This window comes from Corvus hawaiiensis, chromosome 4, assembly GCF_020740725.1.
Source record: "Corvus hawaiiensis isolate bCorHaw1 chromosome 4, bCorHaw1.pri.cur, whole genome shotgun sequence".
NCBI classification, from domain to species: Eukaryota; Metazoa; Chordata; class Aves; order Passeriformes; family Corvidae; genus Corvus; species Corvus hawaiiensis.
Genome location: NC_063216.1, coordinates 32,300,538 through 32,320,666, shown reverse-complemented (window position 1 = coordinate 32,320,666; position 20,129 = coordinate 32,300,538). Strand labels below are relative to the sequence as shown.

The 20,129-nt window shown below is 39.2% G+C and overlaps 1 protein-coding gene across 7 annotated transcripts in view; it reads left to right on the top strand.

Annotated features, from left to right (window-relative positions):
- The window catches only part of ANO4 (anoctamin 4), a 177,751-nt gene that overhangs the window by 135,081 nt on the left and 22,541 nt on the right, over positions 1–20,129 (top strand). For all 7 annotated transcript variants that reach the window (XM_048301053.1, XM_048301057.1, XM_048301051.1 and 4 more), the window contains 5 exons: positions 96–156; positions 7,923–8,005; positions 13,311–13,451; positions 15,982–16,146; positions 19,732–19,768. In XM_048301053.1, the coding sequence (XP_048157010.1) occupies positions 96–156; positions 7,923–8,005; positions 13,311–13,451; positions 15,982–16,146; positions 19,732–19,768 (487 nt within the window). The remainder of the gene's footprint in view (positions 1–95; positions 157–7,922; positions 8,006–13,310; positions 13,452–15,981; positions 16,147–19,731; positions 19,769–20,129) is intronic.

The window sequence follows — 20,129 nt, the reverse complement described above, 5'->3', positions numbered from 1 at the left end:
CAGCTAAACTCATGATCACATTAATTTTAGTAGGTGAAAATAGAAAATAAAGGCTTATTATCACAAATTGATCACATTATTAATATATCTTTCAGGTAACCCACCTTTTTGACAATGGAGCTACTGTCTTTTTTGCTGTTTTCATGGCAGTCTGGGGTAAGTTTTCATTTTGATATTAAGTAATTGCACCATCTTTTTCTTAAAGGTTGTGATACAACATAGGCCTTTTTATTTTCCAGCACACTTTTTTTTCTGACACTAAGAATATAGGCTTGAGACTTTTCTGTTTCTGCAAAAGGAAGATGGAATTGGTTGAGCCAAATTTTTATTTGATAATAATTTTAATTAAAACAAAAACATGAATGCAGTTATGTAGTGTCTATGTAGATTATATATATAATTCTGTGGAGATTTCTAACCATTTTTAAATCCGTTGGTACTAAGGCCTTCTCTCTACTAATGCTCAGGGCTTCTCTTACCTTAGGGCAGCTCAATTTAGTGTCAGTATTAAAATGAGGTGTGTATTGTTTCCCCACCTTGCAGAAAGGCAGTAAAACTTAAAGCCATGTAAGCTGGTTGCAGTTAAAGCAAACTCTGATGAAATAAATAAAAGATTTCATTGAATGGTAAATTGATCCGAGTGTGGTCTAACTGTTGCTATGGAGGCTGAATTTTGCCCATAGAAATGTTCTATTTTTGGCTCAACTATTTTCCCTACTATGTCATGTAGGCAGAATTGAAGGCAAGAGGAATCAGTAATTTCTGTCAGCACAAAAAATTATTTCAAACGGTCCCTAAATGTGCCCAGGCTCTTAGCTGCTACCAAGCCATTCTGGGAGAAGGTTAACAGCTATAGAAAATGGCTCAATGAGGCGACACAAAACCAGCATCCATCTCACAGCTCCAGGTCCTTGAGCTATCTGGATTTGGTCATGGTTCTCCTGTTCTTACTCACACATCTCCAACCGCTTTGGAAAAGTGTCCACGTAATTTTTATAATCTTCATTTTAAACTGCAAATCTCTTTACTGAACCACAAGAAATATCCAGGAGGCAACATAAGAACCACCAGGACAACATAGATTAGCCTACCTGTCTATCCCTGTTCCTTCCTCCAAAACTCCAGTTTTGTCTTATTTAACTAATTAAATTAGGTCGTATACCAATCAAGCCTATTTATGCCTATTTCATGTAATACTGACAATATTAAGATATTGCAAATCACATTTAGGAAGAATCTACAGGTCATACAGATTTTATGTATCTGCCTGATAATTCATCTTTGTTTTAGAGCTACATAGAGCTAAGAATCACCAAAAATTTCTAGGCCTTAAAGAGTCCTTTTAGATGTTTACTCAGCTTTTCCAATATCCTTCTCCATGTGTTCACTGAAGTTGAGAATTTCCAAGACAGTGTACAGTCAGGGACACCTCTAGGTAGGAAAAGTGATGGGTTAACACTGCTGAACATTTATGTCAGTGTTCCCAGCTGCTGGTGAGCATGTCTTTGGAGTGCAGATTTTTGCAGCAGTGCTTTTGTTCCTTCTTAACAACAACAGTGCTTTCAGAAAACAGCTGTGCTCACAGCATGGCTTCTGTGTCTTAGCAGGGCCCAGATCCAGGGCTGTAGGAAAAGCAACTCTAGGTGAGGGGAGGCCCTCACAGAGGTAACCATGCCCAGTCCTGCCTTGCGGTCGCTGCCTTTGAGGAGACTGAGGAGGCTGAACATGCCTGCCTACAAAATTTTGTAGCCCCTCTCTCTTTCCTCTCTTTAGTCAACTCTGGTTGACTCTCACGCATCTCACTCTGGTTAGCCTCTCCTTCCTCCCCCTCCTTCAGCATCACTGTCAGACTCCCAGACCCAATTCCCTCCAGCAATCTCTACACCAGCCTGCCAGGACTGAGAAATGCACTGCCCACGCATGCATCTACAGCACCTAAGGCCACAGTGAGATAAGAAAAAATACAATAGAAGCTGCCCCCTGCATGATTTGGCTACTGGAGAAGAGACTATAGGACAGCAGCTGGTGTGAGAGCTTTCGCCACCACTTTTGTTGGCTTACACTGTACTTGTGAGCTGGCTGCCAAGAGGGAGGGAGGGGCAGCATCAGGAGGAGGTGTGAGTGTAAGGTGTGGTTTGGGGAATGGGGCAATCCTATGGCTCCGCACAAACCGTACTTCCTTAAAGACGACTTTGCAGAGAAAACAGTGAGATTGTGGAGGTATTTTACATGCAGATAGGGCTAAAGCAACATTCGAATAAGGGAAGTCACACTTTCCAGGGATTTTCTGGTACTGTATTTAGGAGTTGGCTTACTGCCTGTGTTAAATGGGTTTTCAGTCTGCAACAGGCCTATTGGCAGCTGTAGGCCTTGCCATCATCACAGTAAATCATAGAGGAAGAGAAGAATCAATGAGAGTAGTTTGGTTGTGGAAATGCTTTTGCTGTCAGCATGAAACAACTGGCAACCACATAAAATATTGGCTGTGAAAAGTTCAGCCTTCCAGGTGATCCAGTTTGACAGACACTAACATATTAAATAATTATGGCAGAGCTTTCATAAAAAGAGAACAAAAGAAAAAAAAAGGCAGATAGAACTGTGCTACCTCTTTAGCCAGAGTTTACACACTGTTTTATTATTATCCAAAGTATTTTCTTCACTGTCTTTAGATCCATTAGTAAGCTCCCATCTCGAGAGAGAAGCCTCAGCCATTTGCTTGGGAGCTTCAAAACCAGGTGTGGCTAGATTGGTCTTTCCATGAAGAGGTGATCTGTATGGTGCTTTCCTCCTTTTACTCTAAAGACCTCTTTAGTTGATGAATTAAGCGGTTTGCTCCCATTTTAAATATAAATAAAATGCATCTCCAAGTGATGAGCAAACTGCTGTGGCCAGGCTGCAGAGAGGAATTACCATGACAAATACCAGCAGGGGCTGCTTGATTTGTGGAGCAGCAATGAGCCTGACTGTAGGGCTCTGAAGCTCAGGGACCCATCTTTTATAATGCTTCATTGTGGCATGAGTGAGACCCATCAAAGGTTGGAATTGTTAAGTGCACCAGAAGATATTGGAATAGAAATACACTTTTCTTCAAAAAATATATTGACTCTCCACCTCACTTATTTAATTTCTGCCTGGTGTAAGCAAAGAAGTAAAAGTAATTGATGCAATAGAAAAAAAGTATGGTACTTACCAAAGTATATCTGACAGCCATATGACTTAAAGCAACTTTCATTTTTAACTGATGTATCAAAAGACAAAAGGTAGCCTCCCTTCAGTGCACTTCAGAAATTCATTAGTAGTTTGTATAAGGTTTTCGGTATTGAAGGTTTTGTTGAAAGGAAATACCCTTTCAAACTGATTGAATCTATAAATCTCTGTGGTTTATAGGAAGAAGTAAATCCCTGTAATCACCAACAGTTTTAAAGATTTTTTTATTGGTGAACAGATTGTCATTGGTGCTCATTGAGATGTGATCATCTCAGAAGCTGGAAAATAATTTTTTCTTTTAAGAATCTCTAGTCTTGATGACATTTTCCAGATGTTCAAAGCTTTCAAAAATAGGGAAAAAATATCATATTTTGTGTTTCTGTGCTAGGGGGAAACACCTACACTTTGTTCTTTATATATGCCTTGAGAAATGTTGGGCTCTAGGATAAAGTAGCTCCCGTACCTAAGAAAAGTTCCTCTCTTTTTACTGCCTAAATGAGATTCTTACCAAAGACAGAAAATGAGAGAAAGATCTCAATTCAAAATAAATGTAGACATTCAAAGTGAAGGAAAAAAGTAATTCTCATTAGAAAAATCTAGGTAAATTTGACACTCAATTGACTGTCACCATGTTTCAATAAAGCCAGATGGAATTGTAGATTTTGCTTTTCAAATTGAGGTACTGGGGAAACCTGTTGCAAAGATATTACTGTCTAGATGTTTCCTGAAGGTCTATAGCAAAATTCTGTAACTTTTCAATAGGAAAGTCCAGCTATTTATCATTTCTAAAGCATTGCTGGAGACAGGGTAGGCTGGTGGTAGCTTCTCTCCGTGCACATCTTTGGGGGACTAAGGGATGCAAGAAAAATCCTTTTTGAAATTTCTTCCTGTGTAGAATGTTTCCTTTGATAAAGGAAGTAGCTTTAGAACACTTACTGAAAGGCAAAATTGGGAGGAGAAAAAGAGGCCTGGCATGAAGAGTTTAACACTTTTTTCAAGCAGTAAGAAATGCCAACATAAAACAATTTTTTTTTGTATGTATCTTTTAGTCTAATAAAAGATATTACTTTCCTACAAATCTTGCCTCTAGCATAAAACATTCACATTGATCTGCTCTCTGAGGAGATAGAAGTTAAGGATGTTCTTCAGCAATACTCCTGGTTTATAGAATATATTCTAGGAGTCAGGATGGATATATTAAATGGTGCTCTGAAATACAGTAGAGAGAGGATTTCTGAGAGAAGGTCAGGATAAAGCTATTTGCTACAAGAGGCCATTTGCATTATGAGATAAGATCACAACTTGTTACAAAAGCATCTGAGGAAATGATGTTAAGACAGCTGTTTGTACAAGTGGATATTGAGGACTCAGCTGCAAGGTTGAGCTCTGAAGTAGTACAAACATAGTACAGCAAAAGTTAGTAAAAGATCTGGGAGCTAAGGCCAATGAGAAATTCAAAATTGCAAGCAGGAATTTTGGAGAAAACTCAGTATCTGATTTAAGCACACAAATGGGAAAATGCAACTGTGTCCTACTGAATGTCAAAGTCAGAAAAGAATGCTGAAGTTTGTATAGAGTATTAGTAGTTAAAATTACAATTAGAAAATAAGCAGAGAAATTTGAAAATGCAGTATTTTTAGAAGACATCAATAGTACAGTGAATCAATCAAAGATGGTTATTTATAGCACATTTTAAAATATCTAGCAAGGGAAAACTTCGTACTGACCTGAATAGAGGGAGGAAAGTGTAACACAGTGAAAGCTAAAACAGCACTGTACAGAACATCACATTTGCTACTTAACAATTAGAAAATAACTTTCTAAAGGAGCTTCAGGAACTGCACATGCTTACTCTGACAGGTGCTAAATATGCTAAACATAATATGTATAAATTCCTCACTCCAGGTGTGGGAAAAACAAGAAAGAAAATAAGTATTGTTCAACAAAGATGTATCTGAGAGGTTTGTGCCCGGAACTCAAACACCTACTGGAGTTCTGCTGCCAGCAGCTTTTTGGAATGGAATCAGGCTTCTTTCTCCTAGGTTTCCAAAAAGTGCAGGACTACTTGTTAAGCCTGTACAAAATAATTCAATATGAGCTGATAGGACAGAAGCAGTTCTACCAGAAAAAAAAAATCAAGGAATGAACCTTGTGGTGGTTCAGCAGCAGCAGAGCCTCATTAGCACTTAACTAGTTTTGCTGATCACAACAAATCATACTGCAGTTATTACAAACATTTATAGAAACATTAGTCTCATGGCTCTTTATTAGACTAAAATCAAAGTGGTTGTTACTTGGTGTAACACAATTCCAGCTTTCAGAAAAAGAATTACATGATATATGAAAATGCCATCAAACCAAATATTTGCTTCCTTACACATGCTTTTGATACCTTACCTTGTCTGCTTGTAGTGTTCATTTCCTAAATATACCTTAGCTGCACTGGGTAGTACAATAAAACATAATTCTTACTGTCTAAAAATTAACTTTTGCCAAACTTATGCCAGTACTCAGTATCATGTCCCATTTTTATTAATATGCTGCAGTAGGGCAAACAGATCATTAAGGAGGTGCTTTTATGACTGGATGTGGAGCATATTGCCAGACTACTGTGACACTGTTACAGCTGATACTGTGCTAGCTCATGAACAAAGACGTTTATGTTCTCTGGTTATCAATCTGCTGCTTTTCAGTGAGCAATAAAGGAAAGAGCCAAATTTCACTGTGGGAGAGGAAGCCTGTCCATTGATTTCTGTTAGCTTTAGGTAGTTTCTACATCCTTTACACAAAATAAATGTTTAAAACCCCTGTAACTATAAACAGGCTGAGTATTAATCTTCAGATTATGAGCATATTATGTTATTACTGTTTCCTTGATTGTTCTTTCCATCACAAAATGGAAGCACAATTGTCATGTCAAAGGGGGAATTTCCTCAAATCCTTTATATTCGATTGGTCTGTCAGCGCTGCAGAAAAGCCAATACCTTTGTGTCTGATCACTCTGTCCTGTGAGGGTGACTCTCCACTGAGCTGCCCACTGGATTAGAGGATGGTTTGACTGACTTGTTCAGGGACACAAACCGACAACAGAAGGGAGATCCCCTCCCGGGTCTTCACGCTTTTATTCAAGTGTGTTGCCCTCTGCTGGCAACTGCCAGCGCCCTTGAAGGACATACACCAACAGTTGAGGGGATAGTGCTCTTTATTAGTACACACACTGAGAGTAGAAAACTGTGACAGGTTAAAGTTCAGAGATTGACAGTGATAGTATCTGACTGCAAAAATCTGTTCAAAGCAGTATCTAGACAAGCTGTAATCATCAATCAAACCTAGCTCAAGATGATCATCAGCAAGCACAGCATACAGTTCTTACCCAATAGGCATTCCTTTGGGGGAGGCGACAGGTTCAGCCTGTCCCCTGATCCCAGAAGTTACGATGGAATCTTCTCTAACTTTTCACCATTCTTAGCTTACTTTTATACTACTTGTTTACATTTAGGTGGAGCTTGAGTGACCCTAATGATACATACCTTTGTTATTGATAGGTGTAAAATTCTCTCACTTCTCTCTTAAGGATATAGTCAATAAAATATGGAGTGCATGCCCATGCATGAGTGAGGGGTGGTCGTACCTTGAAGGCGGGTAACTTTGGGATGGAGGCGTGTGTTAATATTACAGTTAGGTTTTAATGAACCAAGTTCATCCAAGGAGAATGATTTCACCACAGTTACTGGCTCAGCAACAAGACATCTTCTCCTGTCTCCCCTGGCTGACAGATGCTATGCAGTTTTATCAGCTGCAAAGTAACATCAAGTTCCCCTCCCTGCAAGGGTTACATCAGAGCCTGACCTCTGAGTCTCCTTTCTGCTCCACCCTCCATTCCATTCCCCTTAGCAGGTGCTTAAGTTTGTAGATTGGGTATGTGGGGAGTCATGGGGGAATAGGTTTCGGGCATGCCAACCACATTCCATCCAGGGAGCAGCAACTGTATTTTACCCTGTAGTGTCCATCCTGTTCTAACTTCTGTTAGAACGCAAATATAACCTTCCAGCTTTCTCTAATTTTACTCCCAGTCATCTTCCCATAGCAGTCATGTGCAGGCCTGTTAATCTATCTTGAACTCAATCAATAAGGGCTGTACTACAAAATGTTTATTATCAGATATAAATGCCACGCCACATATACAAACTCACATAGTGTAAAAAAAAGGGGTTGGATTAAAAAGGTGTAAACAAGTTCCCATTTCCCCACTAGTACTCAACAGATTTTCATATGCACTGGACTGTGCTTCCTGTGGCTTCTGCTTTCTGTGTAATGTAAATGGTCTTCAAAGAAAGAAAGTTACTGCTTAATATACAACAGCCCCAAGTAACCTTTAGCTTCATCAGAAATTTGCTTTATTTAGCAGTGATGATTCATAGGAACAATTATATTCTTTGAGAGCCCTCACTTGGTTGGTTATAAATTAAACATTCTCATTTAGCACCAAATGAAATCTCTAAAGCTTCAATCACACTTGAAGCAAGCAAGCTAATCCTTAGAAAGCAATGCTTTTTGAAAGAAGTTTAGATCATCAGCATGATTTGCTGTTCAAAGGAACCTACTTATGCAAAGAAACGAAAATAATGTAACAGCTTCATTCAACAGTTCTGTGATAGTCATTAACATTTTCTTGACTTAAAAACAGTTTTCTATCTTTTTTCTACTTGCTCTAGCTACTGTTTTTCTGGAGTTTTGGAAGAGAAGGCGAGCAGTAATTGCTTATGATTGGGACTTGATAGACTGGGAAGAAGAAGAGGTTTGTATAAAAACATGTACTCCTTCATCTTTAATACAAAATTATTTGGTTGAAAATGTATGGTTTCATTTTGCATTTATTTTCAGTTCATTCTTTAAATCTTTATAAACTATGAAATAAGGATTTTTCTTCTCAGATGTTTCCTCTGGAATATAAAGAAACTTTCTCCAGGCTAAACTATTCTCCTTTTTCACACTTTGGTAATCTAAATTAATTTGAGACATTTCGGGGGGGAAATGCACTATGGGAGAAATGCATTTTTATTTTGGAAGCTGGAAATTCTTGACATCTCAGGGTACCAAGAATTTTGGCAAATTAGCTTTTTATCTATTCTTTTAGTTTGTCACTGAGAGTATTGATGAAGAGAAAGCCTTTTGAGGCTTGTACCAGCTTCTGAACATTCAGGTGCTGGTTATCTAAGTGCTATGGAGAGAGAGAGATAAAGAGAGAGGGAGAGAGGACTTAATTCATTCTATGTTGGTACAGGAAATCCCCTTAGGGAAGAAACTAAACTGCAGAAAATAGCCTTATCCTTTTCCTCTGGTGGTCACTGGAAAGAAACCATATGCTCTTGGGACTGAGAACTGAGGTCTAAATAGAACAAGAAGGTTTTATTATGCAGGAGAAAAGCAAGATTCAGTGAGTGTTGCAGAAAAAGTGCTCTTCAAGTGGGATTTGGACATATAGGTGTCTACAAATCTGCTCTCCTTACTCTACAGAAGCTCTTGGACAGCAGCTCCTGGAGAGATAGTAAGAGGCTGCTGCAGTGGTCTCAATGCAGTAGAACTTCTACATTGCTGCTTTGGTGGAAGATTTTCTTTTTTATCAATCTTGCCAGCAGAGAAACAGACTTCTGAGTTATGGGATTTTTGTCTGTATGAGGCAAAACAGTTCAATGAGGCCATGAAATGGTGCGATTGCTGGTAGGATTTTCTTTTAAATGCTTAATTGCTAAGAAAATAACCCAAGAACATAACATGAGTAACTTACACAACTGGAAATTGATTTCTTTATAACAACAGGAACATTGTTACCTGTGCACACATGCAGTCCGTTCTTGCTCACACCTCAGGACTACCATCATATATATAGGAAATACTCTAATACTGATTCAGCTGTTCTGAGATTAGCAGCCTACTCTTGCCAACGCTGGCAAGTCACAGAGGGACTGAGATAGCCCTGCCTGAGGTTCACATAGTGGTCAGGATTGACCTGCAGGGATCATGTCTTCTCATGGCTAGTTGCAAAAAAGCCACTGCTGCCGCTGCTGGCAGCTAAGGCAGAAGAGAGCTTCCCCAGATTGCAATTTCCAAGTGACAATTACAGCTCCCTCTATGTCCCTGGAATCAGAAGGAGCCTTTAACAAAATACAAAAGTACAGTATGAGACCCTCTTTATGTTTTTCCCAGGAAGCCTGGTCTTGCAGATGTTTATAGTTGGGGATGTTATAGATCTTCATCTTTCACCACTTAACCTACCTGGATTTGGGATTATGCTGGTTTATAAAGCCATCCATCTGAATCTTCTATGATCAGTTCATTTACAAATATTGAATTTCCTGGTAAGGTTGTCCTTAAGTGACACTTTGCTTTTTTTTTGTAAGATATGTTTATATTCCTCTGGCAGATTATTTCAGTTTGGCCTGCAGGATGATATTTGCATGTTAGTAATTTTCAGAGGATACCTGCTCCCTGTTGGTATCAGCTGGTCTTTTATTCTCACACAAGGGTTTTTCCAGTAAGCTCAGTCAACAAGACTTGTGTCAGATGTAGTGGTGATTGTACCTGCTCCAGAGCTACCAGAGCTGTTCAGTGCACCTCCTTACAGTTCTAGAGGGAGTCTCATAAGTCTCTACAGCAGGAGGTGGAAGTTTTTTCTGAAGTATGTTGTACCTTTCTCAAATAAGAGGTTGAAGATGCTCATAGGAACTCATAGGAACTCAGCAGGCTGCTTCTCAAAGATTTGTGTGGCCAGTCATTAGAACATCAGTATCTCATTGGCATTTCAGGCATCAGTTCCTCCTTTGTTCACCATTCAGTGGGATCCAAAGAGTAGGAGCTGACTGGCTCCCAGAGGAATCTTCTCTGAAGATGCTACAGCCACCATTCCCCACACCTACTGTACAGCTCAAGCATGTCCCTGCTTCAGGGTCAGCTCAATGGGCCACTGCTGCCTCTGCTTGAGCATCTAATGCTGCACTTTTCCATTGGAACTGCACTTTTGCCCTGAGAAAGTCAGAGTTTGGAAGCAAGTGTTCCAGATGAAGAAGCATTGAGATCATTTCCCTGCTCTGTGGTTCAAAGCCCACCTCTTCACTTTGCCATTATCTTCACCTGCAAACCACAGGCTTTGCATGGAGACTTACTTCTGGGGGTGCTATAATTGTGATCAAGATTCAAATTTTCAATCTACAAATCCTTTTTCTACATCTGGAATATAGAGAACAATATTCTTGGACTAGGAAGAACTTCAGTAATTGACCTGTTGAAGGATTAGATAACTCTTGGAAAAAAAATGGAGAAATTTCACAAAGAAATTTAGAGTAGCTCTTCTAGAGCAAAAATATCTGGTCTAAGGCAATGCACATTAATCCATATTTGATACTCCAGAAATCAATATGATTTCTCTTATGAAAAAGTTGGAATTATCCATGTGTGAGAAGTGGGAAGGAAGGAGAACAGTCTGTTTTATGTAGGGTGGAAAAGACTCATCCTGTGGAGTTTGATTGTGAAGTTGTACATCAGTGAGAAGTCAATGAGAATTTGGTCTCCATAAGATGAAATTTTTTCTCCTAAAAGTGCTACTTTCTAATAAAATCACTGCTAATTAGATTTCCTCTCCACTTTCCATTCAGTTATCTCTAGAAAAAATCAGCTGATTGCTTTTATTAGTTATTTCAAAGCAATCGATTAAAGAGTTCTAATTACCATTTTAAATCTCAAGCTTTTGATAATGAAGATTGTTACTTTTATTAACATTATGTGTCTAGCCTTTGCTTGCTTTAATTTTCATTGTCAAATTGAAAAATAAGGTTTTGCTACAGAGGGAAATTCATTAATTCCTACCAACAGTACGCTGAAAAAAAAAAAATTTATAAGACTTCCTATCACTTTGTTATCACCTTCCTGTTCCAAATGGAGAGACAAATAAATGAAACAATGAAGATGATGGAAAGGAGAATTGCACTTATTCAGATATGCAACCTTGTGAATTCCTCCCCACTTTAGATTCTCATCCAAGAAAGGCATACAGTAACCCCTGCAATGTTCAGGCCCCTCAGTCTGGGGACATGAACTGAATATGTTCTGGCTCTTTCAACCCTACGTATCTGGGGTTCCTGTTCTTGTAAACCAGGTGCAAAATGGGAGACATGGACAGCAACTGGGTCTTGGGTGGGCACACCACAAGAAACCAAATGCACACAGTTCCTGGCACTCCCAGATGAAATCAGGCTTCTGTTGCTATTTGTAGCACATTTTTTTCTTTTTCTTCAGTGTCACCTTCTTTGTATCGTTAACCTCAGCCAGACACAGTACTGTTTACTTGCCCAGGAATTGCTGATTATCATTAAACAGGGACAAAGTTTCATGCCAGAGTTTCAAATTTTTTTGGAGAATATCTGTAAAAATAGCATTTGCATTATTTGCATCAACTGGAGATTGTAGGACGTGGATATGATAAGAACTTCCCTACACTGCAGATTGTAAAAAATAATCAAAACTTGGCTCAGAGAGAGGTGCAGAGAAGTAAAGGTTTCTTGCTGATGAGAAGCCAGCTGGCAGAGCCCTTGCACAATCTACAGTGTGCAATTCTCAAGAAGCCTGATTGACTGCTATCACACTCTGTCCTTTTTCATGCCCCTGGGCACACAGGAATGCTCTACCTACATTGTTCCTTTTGCCAGATTACCGTCTGCTCAGCCTGCTTCAGCCCTGATAGGGCAGGAACAGCTTGAGCAAAATAGAATAAGAACAAGGTATTACCCTGCCTCCACAGAAACATGCTTAGCCTTTGTGTACAGTTTCCCTCAAGCACATAATTAGTTACATTGCAGCTAGGCATACATGCCTCTTTATTTGTTTTTATAACTTGTTACCAGGTTGCTGCATGAATTCGAAACTTAACTGTGTTGAGAAAGCATCTTCAAAACTTGGAAGAAGGACAATAAGACACAACGTTTTTCCCCCTCCTCTTCAGGGGAATTTTTTTAAAAGTATGTAGGCTTTTAGGATACCTCACTTTTATTCACATTCTAAAGATTTGTGTGAGCAGTTGACATTCACCTACTTCAATGCAGTCATTTAAGGTCTGGGCTTTTACAACTTTAGTCAGTCAGAGTTCAGTTACATGCGGTTGAAGGGTTGGAAGTGACCGAAATTTGTAAGCTGGTTCTCATCTGCTCTCTTGTAGCCAGCTGTACCATGGAGCAGCTCTCCAGTATACAGCAGAGCACTACAAACATTGCTCTAATGTCTGCCAGCCTTTGTGAGAGTTCATCCTCCCAGCCTGGTGCTTTCTCTCACCTCTCACAGTGTCCTGGATGCCAGACTGGAGTGAGGTGGCACAGGACACGTGGCTCTTGGTGAACCGCCACATGTCAGGGCAGCGGGGTAGCGCTGCTGCAGGTGCTACTGCACCAAGGGCGAACCCTGTCTTCTGACAATGCTGTAAACAGATGTAACCAAACCTCTACCCAAGTAATCCCCAGGTTTCATTTCACAAGGGGGTTTTTAATGGCAAGGAAGGATTTTACATTGCTGCTGCTGAAAGTTGTTCCTGCTAACATGATTATGTTCCTGCCAAGTTAAGAAGTAATTGAGCAGAATTAGGTGGCATGGATTCTTCTTCAAATGCTGAGAAGCTTTTGCTGGTAATGGAAATGTAACCAAATGCCTAAGAAACAGTAATTAGGTTTGGAAAAAGGAGGTTTGGTTGTTGGGATTTGTTTTGCTTAGTTGTACAATTCCACTATCAATAGGATCACATCAGACTGAAAAATTCTGGGGTATCAACCTTAAAATGATTTGTCTTGCGGCCACATAGTTTTGAAAGAGCATTATTTAGAGGAATAACTAATTGGGGATTTTACTTAATACTTTCAGTATTTACTTTTATGGGTACAGTGATTTATTCTAGTTCTCATGAAGGAGACCTGATTTCCCAGCTCAGCTTTTATAGCAGCTGTGCCAGCTGCTGAATTCAAAGATGTAATTCCCCAAAACAGTGATCTGATGAAAGAGCTGAAGTTTCCTGCAGAGTTTTTCCTAGCTGTGCTGTATGTGAACATTATCTGTCTGCTCTTTAGGAGGAAATACGTCCGCAGTTTGAAGCCAAATACTCCAAGAAAGAACGAATGAACCCCATATCCGGGAAGCCAGAGCCTTATCAAGCATTTGCAGATAAATGCAGCAGACTCATCGTTTCTGCATCTGGAATATTTTTTATGGTTTGAGAACTTTTATTTATTTACCAGTTGAAAAAGAACAAAATATCATTATCTCTGCTAGCAGAGTAGGTAAATACTGGATATGACTGCTTGAAAGTGACATAAGCTTTAGCATGTTTTCTGTAGGTTGAAAATTTACATAGCAAATCACTTGAGTTTCTGTCAAGTCCTACACTGGTTCACTCTTCACTAAATCTCACAGATAGCTAATCCCTTCCTTCAAGGCTACACCTGTAACACTGTATGTAGTTTACACATGCCAGAATAGTGACACTGTCACATTTAGGCACCAACTTCAGTTGACTGAATAGCTCACTGGTAGCCTTCCCTGTGTAGACAGTCCAGAGTGATGGGGGAAGTTGCAGAAAAAGAAGCAGTTGTTCTTTGTAAACTTCACAGAGAACCTAAATAAGATGCCTAGAGTGCTTAATGATGTTAATACTACCTAGTTTCTCAGTGTGTTGAGGAGATAAGGAAAGAGGGTTCATGTTCTTAGTGCAGCTGAAATGGAGAAACCAATGTTCCTTGACTAAAATGTTGCATTTATCCCCTTTACAAAGTGCAAAACTAAAAGGAGCAGCAAAATCTCTCCTAACAGAGAGCTGCGTGTATTTCTGCAGAAACGCCCCCACCCTCTAATTTCAGTGAAGCAGTTGTGGGCTGTTATTCACATGACAACAGGCGTGGTAGTGCTGGTCTTGAAAACACAGTGCTGGTCTGGAATCAACAGGCTGTCACGGAATTTACTATGGCTTTTCCAGGAGAGAAGAAAATGATAGATGTGTACAGCCTCAGGAGCTGTGGAGAGCCAGGTAGCTGAGCTGACCCAGCAACAGGGCAGAGGACAGTAAGAAACTGATGGCTTCAAAATTGCCCAAAGCGATCTAGATCAAGAAAGGCAAGAGCGTTATTGAGATGAGCTGTGCTCTGGTACGTCAGGTGATGGACACCCTGACTCAGCCCTTGAGGACACGTACTCAGGACTGCAGTCCTTGCTCAGAATTGGTACCACAACTCCGATATTTTGTGTATTTTCCTTATGTTTTTTTTCTTGAAGGGAGGCAGTATTTTACCCTATGCAAACTCAGTCATTAATCTCCTTAGAGCAGTGGTAGATCTTACTCAAAGTGCCAGAGAGAGTAGCCTAGCTCTAAATTGCATGCACTACAAATTATTGTCCCCATAACAGCCCTTGAAACAAGACAAGAATTATTTTCATTGAAGATATTTTTATTGTTGGCATAGCATGGGCTTCCAGCAAGTTAGAAGAACTTCACATTTTTGACCATTTAGATAAGAATATTTTTTTTTAATTACACCTATAAGCATAGGAGATATATGCTCACCAAACTTCAGGTTAGCACAGTTCTCAAAATTTTTCAGCATTGACTCTCGCAGTGTAGTTACTAATAGAGCTTTAAACAGGTAAGTGGTTCCCTGTTAAGGAAAAGGGAAGTGGCCCTTCTTGCCCTCGACACTATACAGGGAATCCAGAGATAATCCTTCACATTCACACACACTTTCCTTTTACACCTCCACTGGGATTTTTTCAATCACTTTTGTAATGAATGTGGAAATATGAAACCAGATGGATTATCATTTGGTGTTTTCCAAGTAATTTTGTCCATTCAATTAACTTCGATATACTTCAGTTTTGATTGGTTTAAAATGGCTATGCACAACCTTGGAACACACCTCTTTTGCAAATAATTTTCTGCCTTCTACTGAGGAAACTCTTTCTCCTTGCCAAATAAGGTTGCTGATGGGTCCTGTGTCCAAGTGTCTTTGAGAGGAGTCACTCATGCTGATTCCCAACTATTTGTCCTTTAGATGGCTTGCTAAACTGTGACATAAATTGGTCATGATGGAAAACAGTTGTCATTTGGAGCCCAACTGTTGCATAAGGAACATTAAGTGACTAAGCAGCCTGGCTCAGCTGTGCCTTTCTCATTGTCACTGTCACCTTTGCTGAACGTTTCATCAGAGAAGGGCACAAGGGCAATTGAACTTGTTACCTTCTCTACATAGAAAATTTCCAGAACTGTAGGAAGAAACAGCTAGCTAGGCTAGCTTGGCAGGGTTGTTGTTGAGGCAGTGCTTACAAATGGAGACATTTGTGTGAAGTGTGAAGTCCTTCAAAGCACAGAATGCATCCCAAGTATGATACTATCAAGCTGGGACATAAGCTTGAGACTAGCCTTTGCACATCATGTGCAGATAAGGAAAATTTCTAATTCTCAGAGCTGGCAACACTGTCTCCCACATTAATGTTAAGGAAGAGGAACATTTTCAAGAAAATGTTTAAAACTAAAAATTATTTTAATATTATTTCACCTATATTTTTCCCTATGATAAATAAAAAGAACTTAAAAATAAGAAAAATCATCATGTTGAAACCTTTCTTTGGAATCAAAAGGAATGCATTTTTAAAGTCTTTCATTTCATTTAATTTTCAGAGTTTCAGGGAGAAAGTAACTCCTGTTCCACTGCAAGTTTTCAGGTTCTTCTCGCTGTTTTTTTCTTCCTTTAGATCTGTGTGGTGATTGCTGCTGTTTTCGGCATTGTTATTTACCGTGTTGTGACTGTCAGCACTTTTGCTGCCTTTAAGTGGGCTTTAATCAGGAATAACTCTCAGGTTGCAACTACAGGGACTGCAGTGTGCATCAACTTTTGCATCATCATGCTACTGAATGTGGTGAGTAAAATTAACACATCTGAAGTTATACCTGAGCCACCAGAGCAGTAGATATCTCAGTCAGCAGACAACTAAATGCTTTCACTTCCTTTTTCAGCAGGAGTGGAGTGCCTGGCTAAGCCAGACATTGAATTATTGTTTATGGACATCGTTCACTATTTATATGTAGTGCAATTCCAAGCCCAAAATACTATGTAAAACATGTTTGAATATTCTGAAAATATTTTAGGGAGACATGATCATACTCCTGCTTTATCCTTTGCCACTTCTTTTCCTTTTATATGTTCGCAGTTTTCAGTCCACTTCATTAATATTCTTCTTTTTGTGTTTTGATGTCATTTTTTAAATATAGTGACAAAGCTAAATTCTTATTAACACTATTTCCAGCAATTCCAATTTCAGTTTTCACAGTACTTTTCCAGTGAGGATATGCATATATAGACACAATGTCCATAAGCAGAACTCTCTTGGGCTGAAAGCTTCACAAGGCTTGAGCAGACATGACTTGCTCTAGAGCTGCCACAGCCTTGCCAGTGTGCACCAGAGACATGGTCTGGGTGCACTGCAGTGGGGCTGGCTGATGGCAGGTCCTTGTTGTGAGCTGATTTGGAACCAGACTTGGGACAAAGACAAAAATGGAATTTCTATGTGGCAGCAGTCCCAGTAAGACAGTATAGCATAGATTAGATGGGGAATGAGTTTCCTCCTTCCACTGAGATGTCGATAGTCCTGTATATTGCTCTGATAGCAATGTGTCTGCTCTTTGTTGCTCTTGGCAAGAGGTGTATGGCCTTTCACTATCAGGTTTTGTCAACTGACATTATTAAAATGCCTTTTAAGGGGAAGAAAAGTTCAATCTACAAACCACCTGGGTACTGGAGCCAGGGTGGAATATCACTACCTACTCAATAGCCAGCATCTTCTGCAAAAAGCTTGTTAGGCTTCACTCCAGGAGATACGCTGCTTTACTTCCAAGGGAAAAGATGAGATGTTATTTCAGGTCTGCTCATTTCCAAGTGCTGGCTTGGGGACTGCTTTCTTTCCTATGCAATATCCAAGCATTTTCATGATCTAAAAATTATTTTTAACAGGTCCTTGTTTATATGGCAGGAAATCCCAAGAGTCTTTGCTGCAGGACTTTGCTTCTTCCTTTGGCATAGGCAAGACTAGATTAGTGACTAAGACAATCTATCTAGAACTGTTGTCTTTCCTATGTTTTCCCTTAGGTGGGACTATAGGCTGAGAAAGGACAGAAAGGAGGAAGCTGGTTTTCTGTCTGAATTTGTACTGAGGGCTCTCTTCTTCTATGTTTTTTTTATTTTATTGGGTTTTTGTCTCCAGCTTTTGGGTGTTTTCTTTACTCCACCTAGAGCACACAATAAGCATAAAAGAAAAAAAAAGAAAACTATATATATCTATGCCAGTACAACATCCCTTTTCGAGCTCTCAGTGTAAGTCATTGTATATGCAGTGAAGCAGCAACAAAGAAACGCTGCACAAACAAAATTTTTTCATTCTCAAAGAGTTTTACAACTTAGAGAATTTTTTTAAATAATGGAGGATTGCTTGAAGGTGCCTTTCGAGAAACTTTGTTTTATTTCCTAAAATAATCAAATAAGTGGAGTGCTGCAAAGATGGATTTCTTAAGCCTTATAGTCATCACCATTCAATAAACACTACGGCCTTAAATCTGGATATAGCTCATGGAAGAAAAAGATCCACAAAATATGAAACTGCAGGAGTTTTTCAAAGGAAGGATTTAGGAACATAATCCCTTGCTTCCCATGATGGATTAACGTAGTTTACTGAAGGGCAATGGTGGGATTTCTTTTGGGAGAAAAAAAATCCCCAGAAGCAATTCAGGTAGTTGAATCCTCCATGAACTGTGAGTCAAGAAAAGTGTCAGAAGAGCAAGAAAAGATACAGTAATAAAACCAGAATGGACCAAGATGTGCACAGCAGTAGAGAATTCACTGCTAGAAGCCTTGAAAACCAGCAGTGATTCTGAAACAAGTTGACAGCCCCTCAAAGCATCAGGGGAAAGGTCTAGACCACTAGTAAATTCCAGACCAGACGTTCTGAGCATTAGGTACCTATTCTGACACATCCATCATGACAAAACAAAATGACCTTCAAGCATAATGTCTCCCAGATAATCCTGCAGCCTGACCTGAAAACAACCACTAGCTTTACCTAGGTTATGTAAAACTGTTAATTCCAGTAATATTGACCGTGGAAAATGCAAACAGAGAACATAATATGATCCTAAACAGGGCCTCTTGGGAGTAGCAGTGATAAACTACAGTAGCAGATATTTAGATCCAAACATTGCTAACAGAATCTCTAACACAGTCTTACTGTTCCAAATAGAATAGCAACAAATTGGAACTTTTGATAAGCCCTTCTGCAGAGCAGCGTACATCTGTAAAAAAAACCACACTCCCTGCTGGGATCAGGGTATAAATGACCCAGACATTTAGCACATTTACAGTTGCCCTTAGGAGATACTTTTACACCCAGAAGAAACTACCTTTTCATTACTTGAAATAAAACCTTTTACTCCAAAGGCAGTAGAAAGCTATTCTAAGCATGAAGCGGTTGTTAACATGGATGAGAGATTTCTGGATGACTGCAGTTCTTAAGCAGGCAGTTTGATCTGTAAACAGTACATAACTCAATTTAAGCAAGAGATTTTAAGGATAGCTGCAAATAAAAAGAAACATTGCTTGATATGCACTGTAAGAGTAAGTAAATACTTGAGCCTGAAATATGAGAAGCTTTGTATTCCTGTAGGCATCAGTGAGAGTTAAGGACATTTAGCAATTTGGAGGAACAGGCTCCAGATTCATTTAAAGCAAATGGAAATCTTTGTATTAATTTACTCTAATACTGATGTTGTTGGTGATGTAGTTAATAGGTTCAAAACTCCTTTGCAAATACTGATTGTGAAAACCCTCCAAGTTAGTTTTGTAATCTTTATGAAGTTTGGAGTCTCCTGGAGAGTTTGAGAGCATGGCACCTGAAAGTGCAGAAAGTACCACCTAGGATTTAGAAAAATGACACTGGCACAGAGTAAGAAATGTGTCTCTTGGTGGGGATTACTAAGGATTTTCTCTGAGGTAACGCTGTCTCCCCTGTGTCTTTCCTTTCAGCACCAAAGTGCCAAACAAAACCAAAAAGCCCGAAACACCCAACATATCCAACATACCATAGTATCCTCTTCTAGGGTGATTTTTTTTCTTGTGAGGTAAATGTTCCATCAGTAACTAAAACAAAAATCTCAGTTGTGCTATTGTTCCACTTCGTGTTTTTGGAAAAGTTCTCTCACCCCTTTTCACTGTGTATGTAAAATAGGGAGAGTGACAGCATTTCTTCTCCATATATTATGGATGAACATTAGATATAAGAACATTACTTTTCCTTGTTTGATTATATCATTACTGTATTATTATGTAGTTTTATTGTCATTATCAGAACGTCACAGAAATCATTTGCATGTCGGACTTAACATGTTCTCTCCCTAGAATGCAGTTCTATATTTTTGAGCCACCATGTAACTAAGAGGCTGTTTCTTCTGTGTTACAGCTGTATGAAAAGGTTGCTCTTTTCCTGACAAATTTAGGTAAGTAATGTTAAATATAAAATTGAATAATATTGTACTGACTTATTGGTCCATACACCATGATAACATTCAAAATGTCTGTATAATATGAAAAATCCTAACTAATGTGCAATCTATAGGAATTCATGTATTTCTTAAGTTTATAATAAGGAAGTATATAAACTAAACTACTGTGCCATTCAATCAGTGGTGACAACAATCTTCCATCTTTGTTCTTGTTTCGACCCCCTACCATCAAAGAATGTGAACAAACTGTTTACTGTAAATAAATGTAAAATTGTTACCTTGGAGGGAAAGGCATGAGTTTTCAGATAGACTGAGCACTCACAACCTCCAGGGTTTGTAAACATGGAAAAGGGGA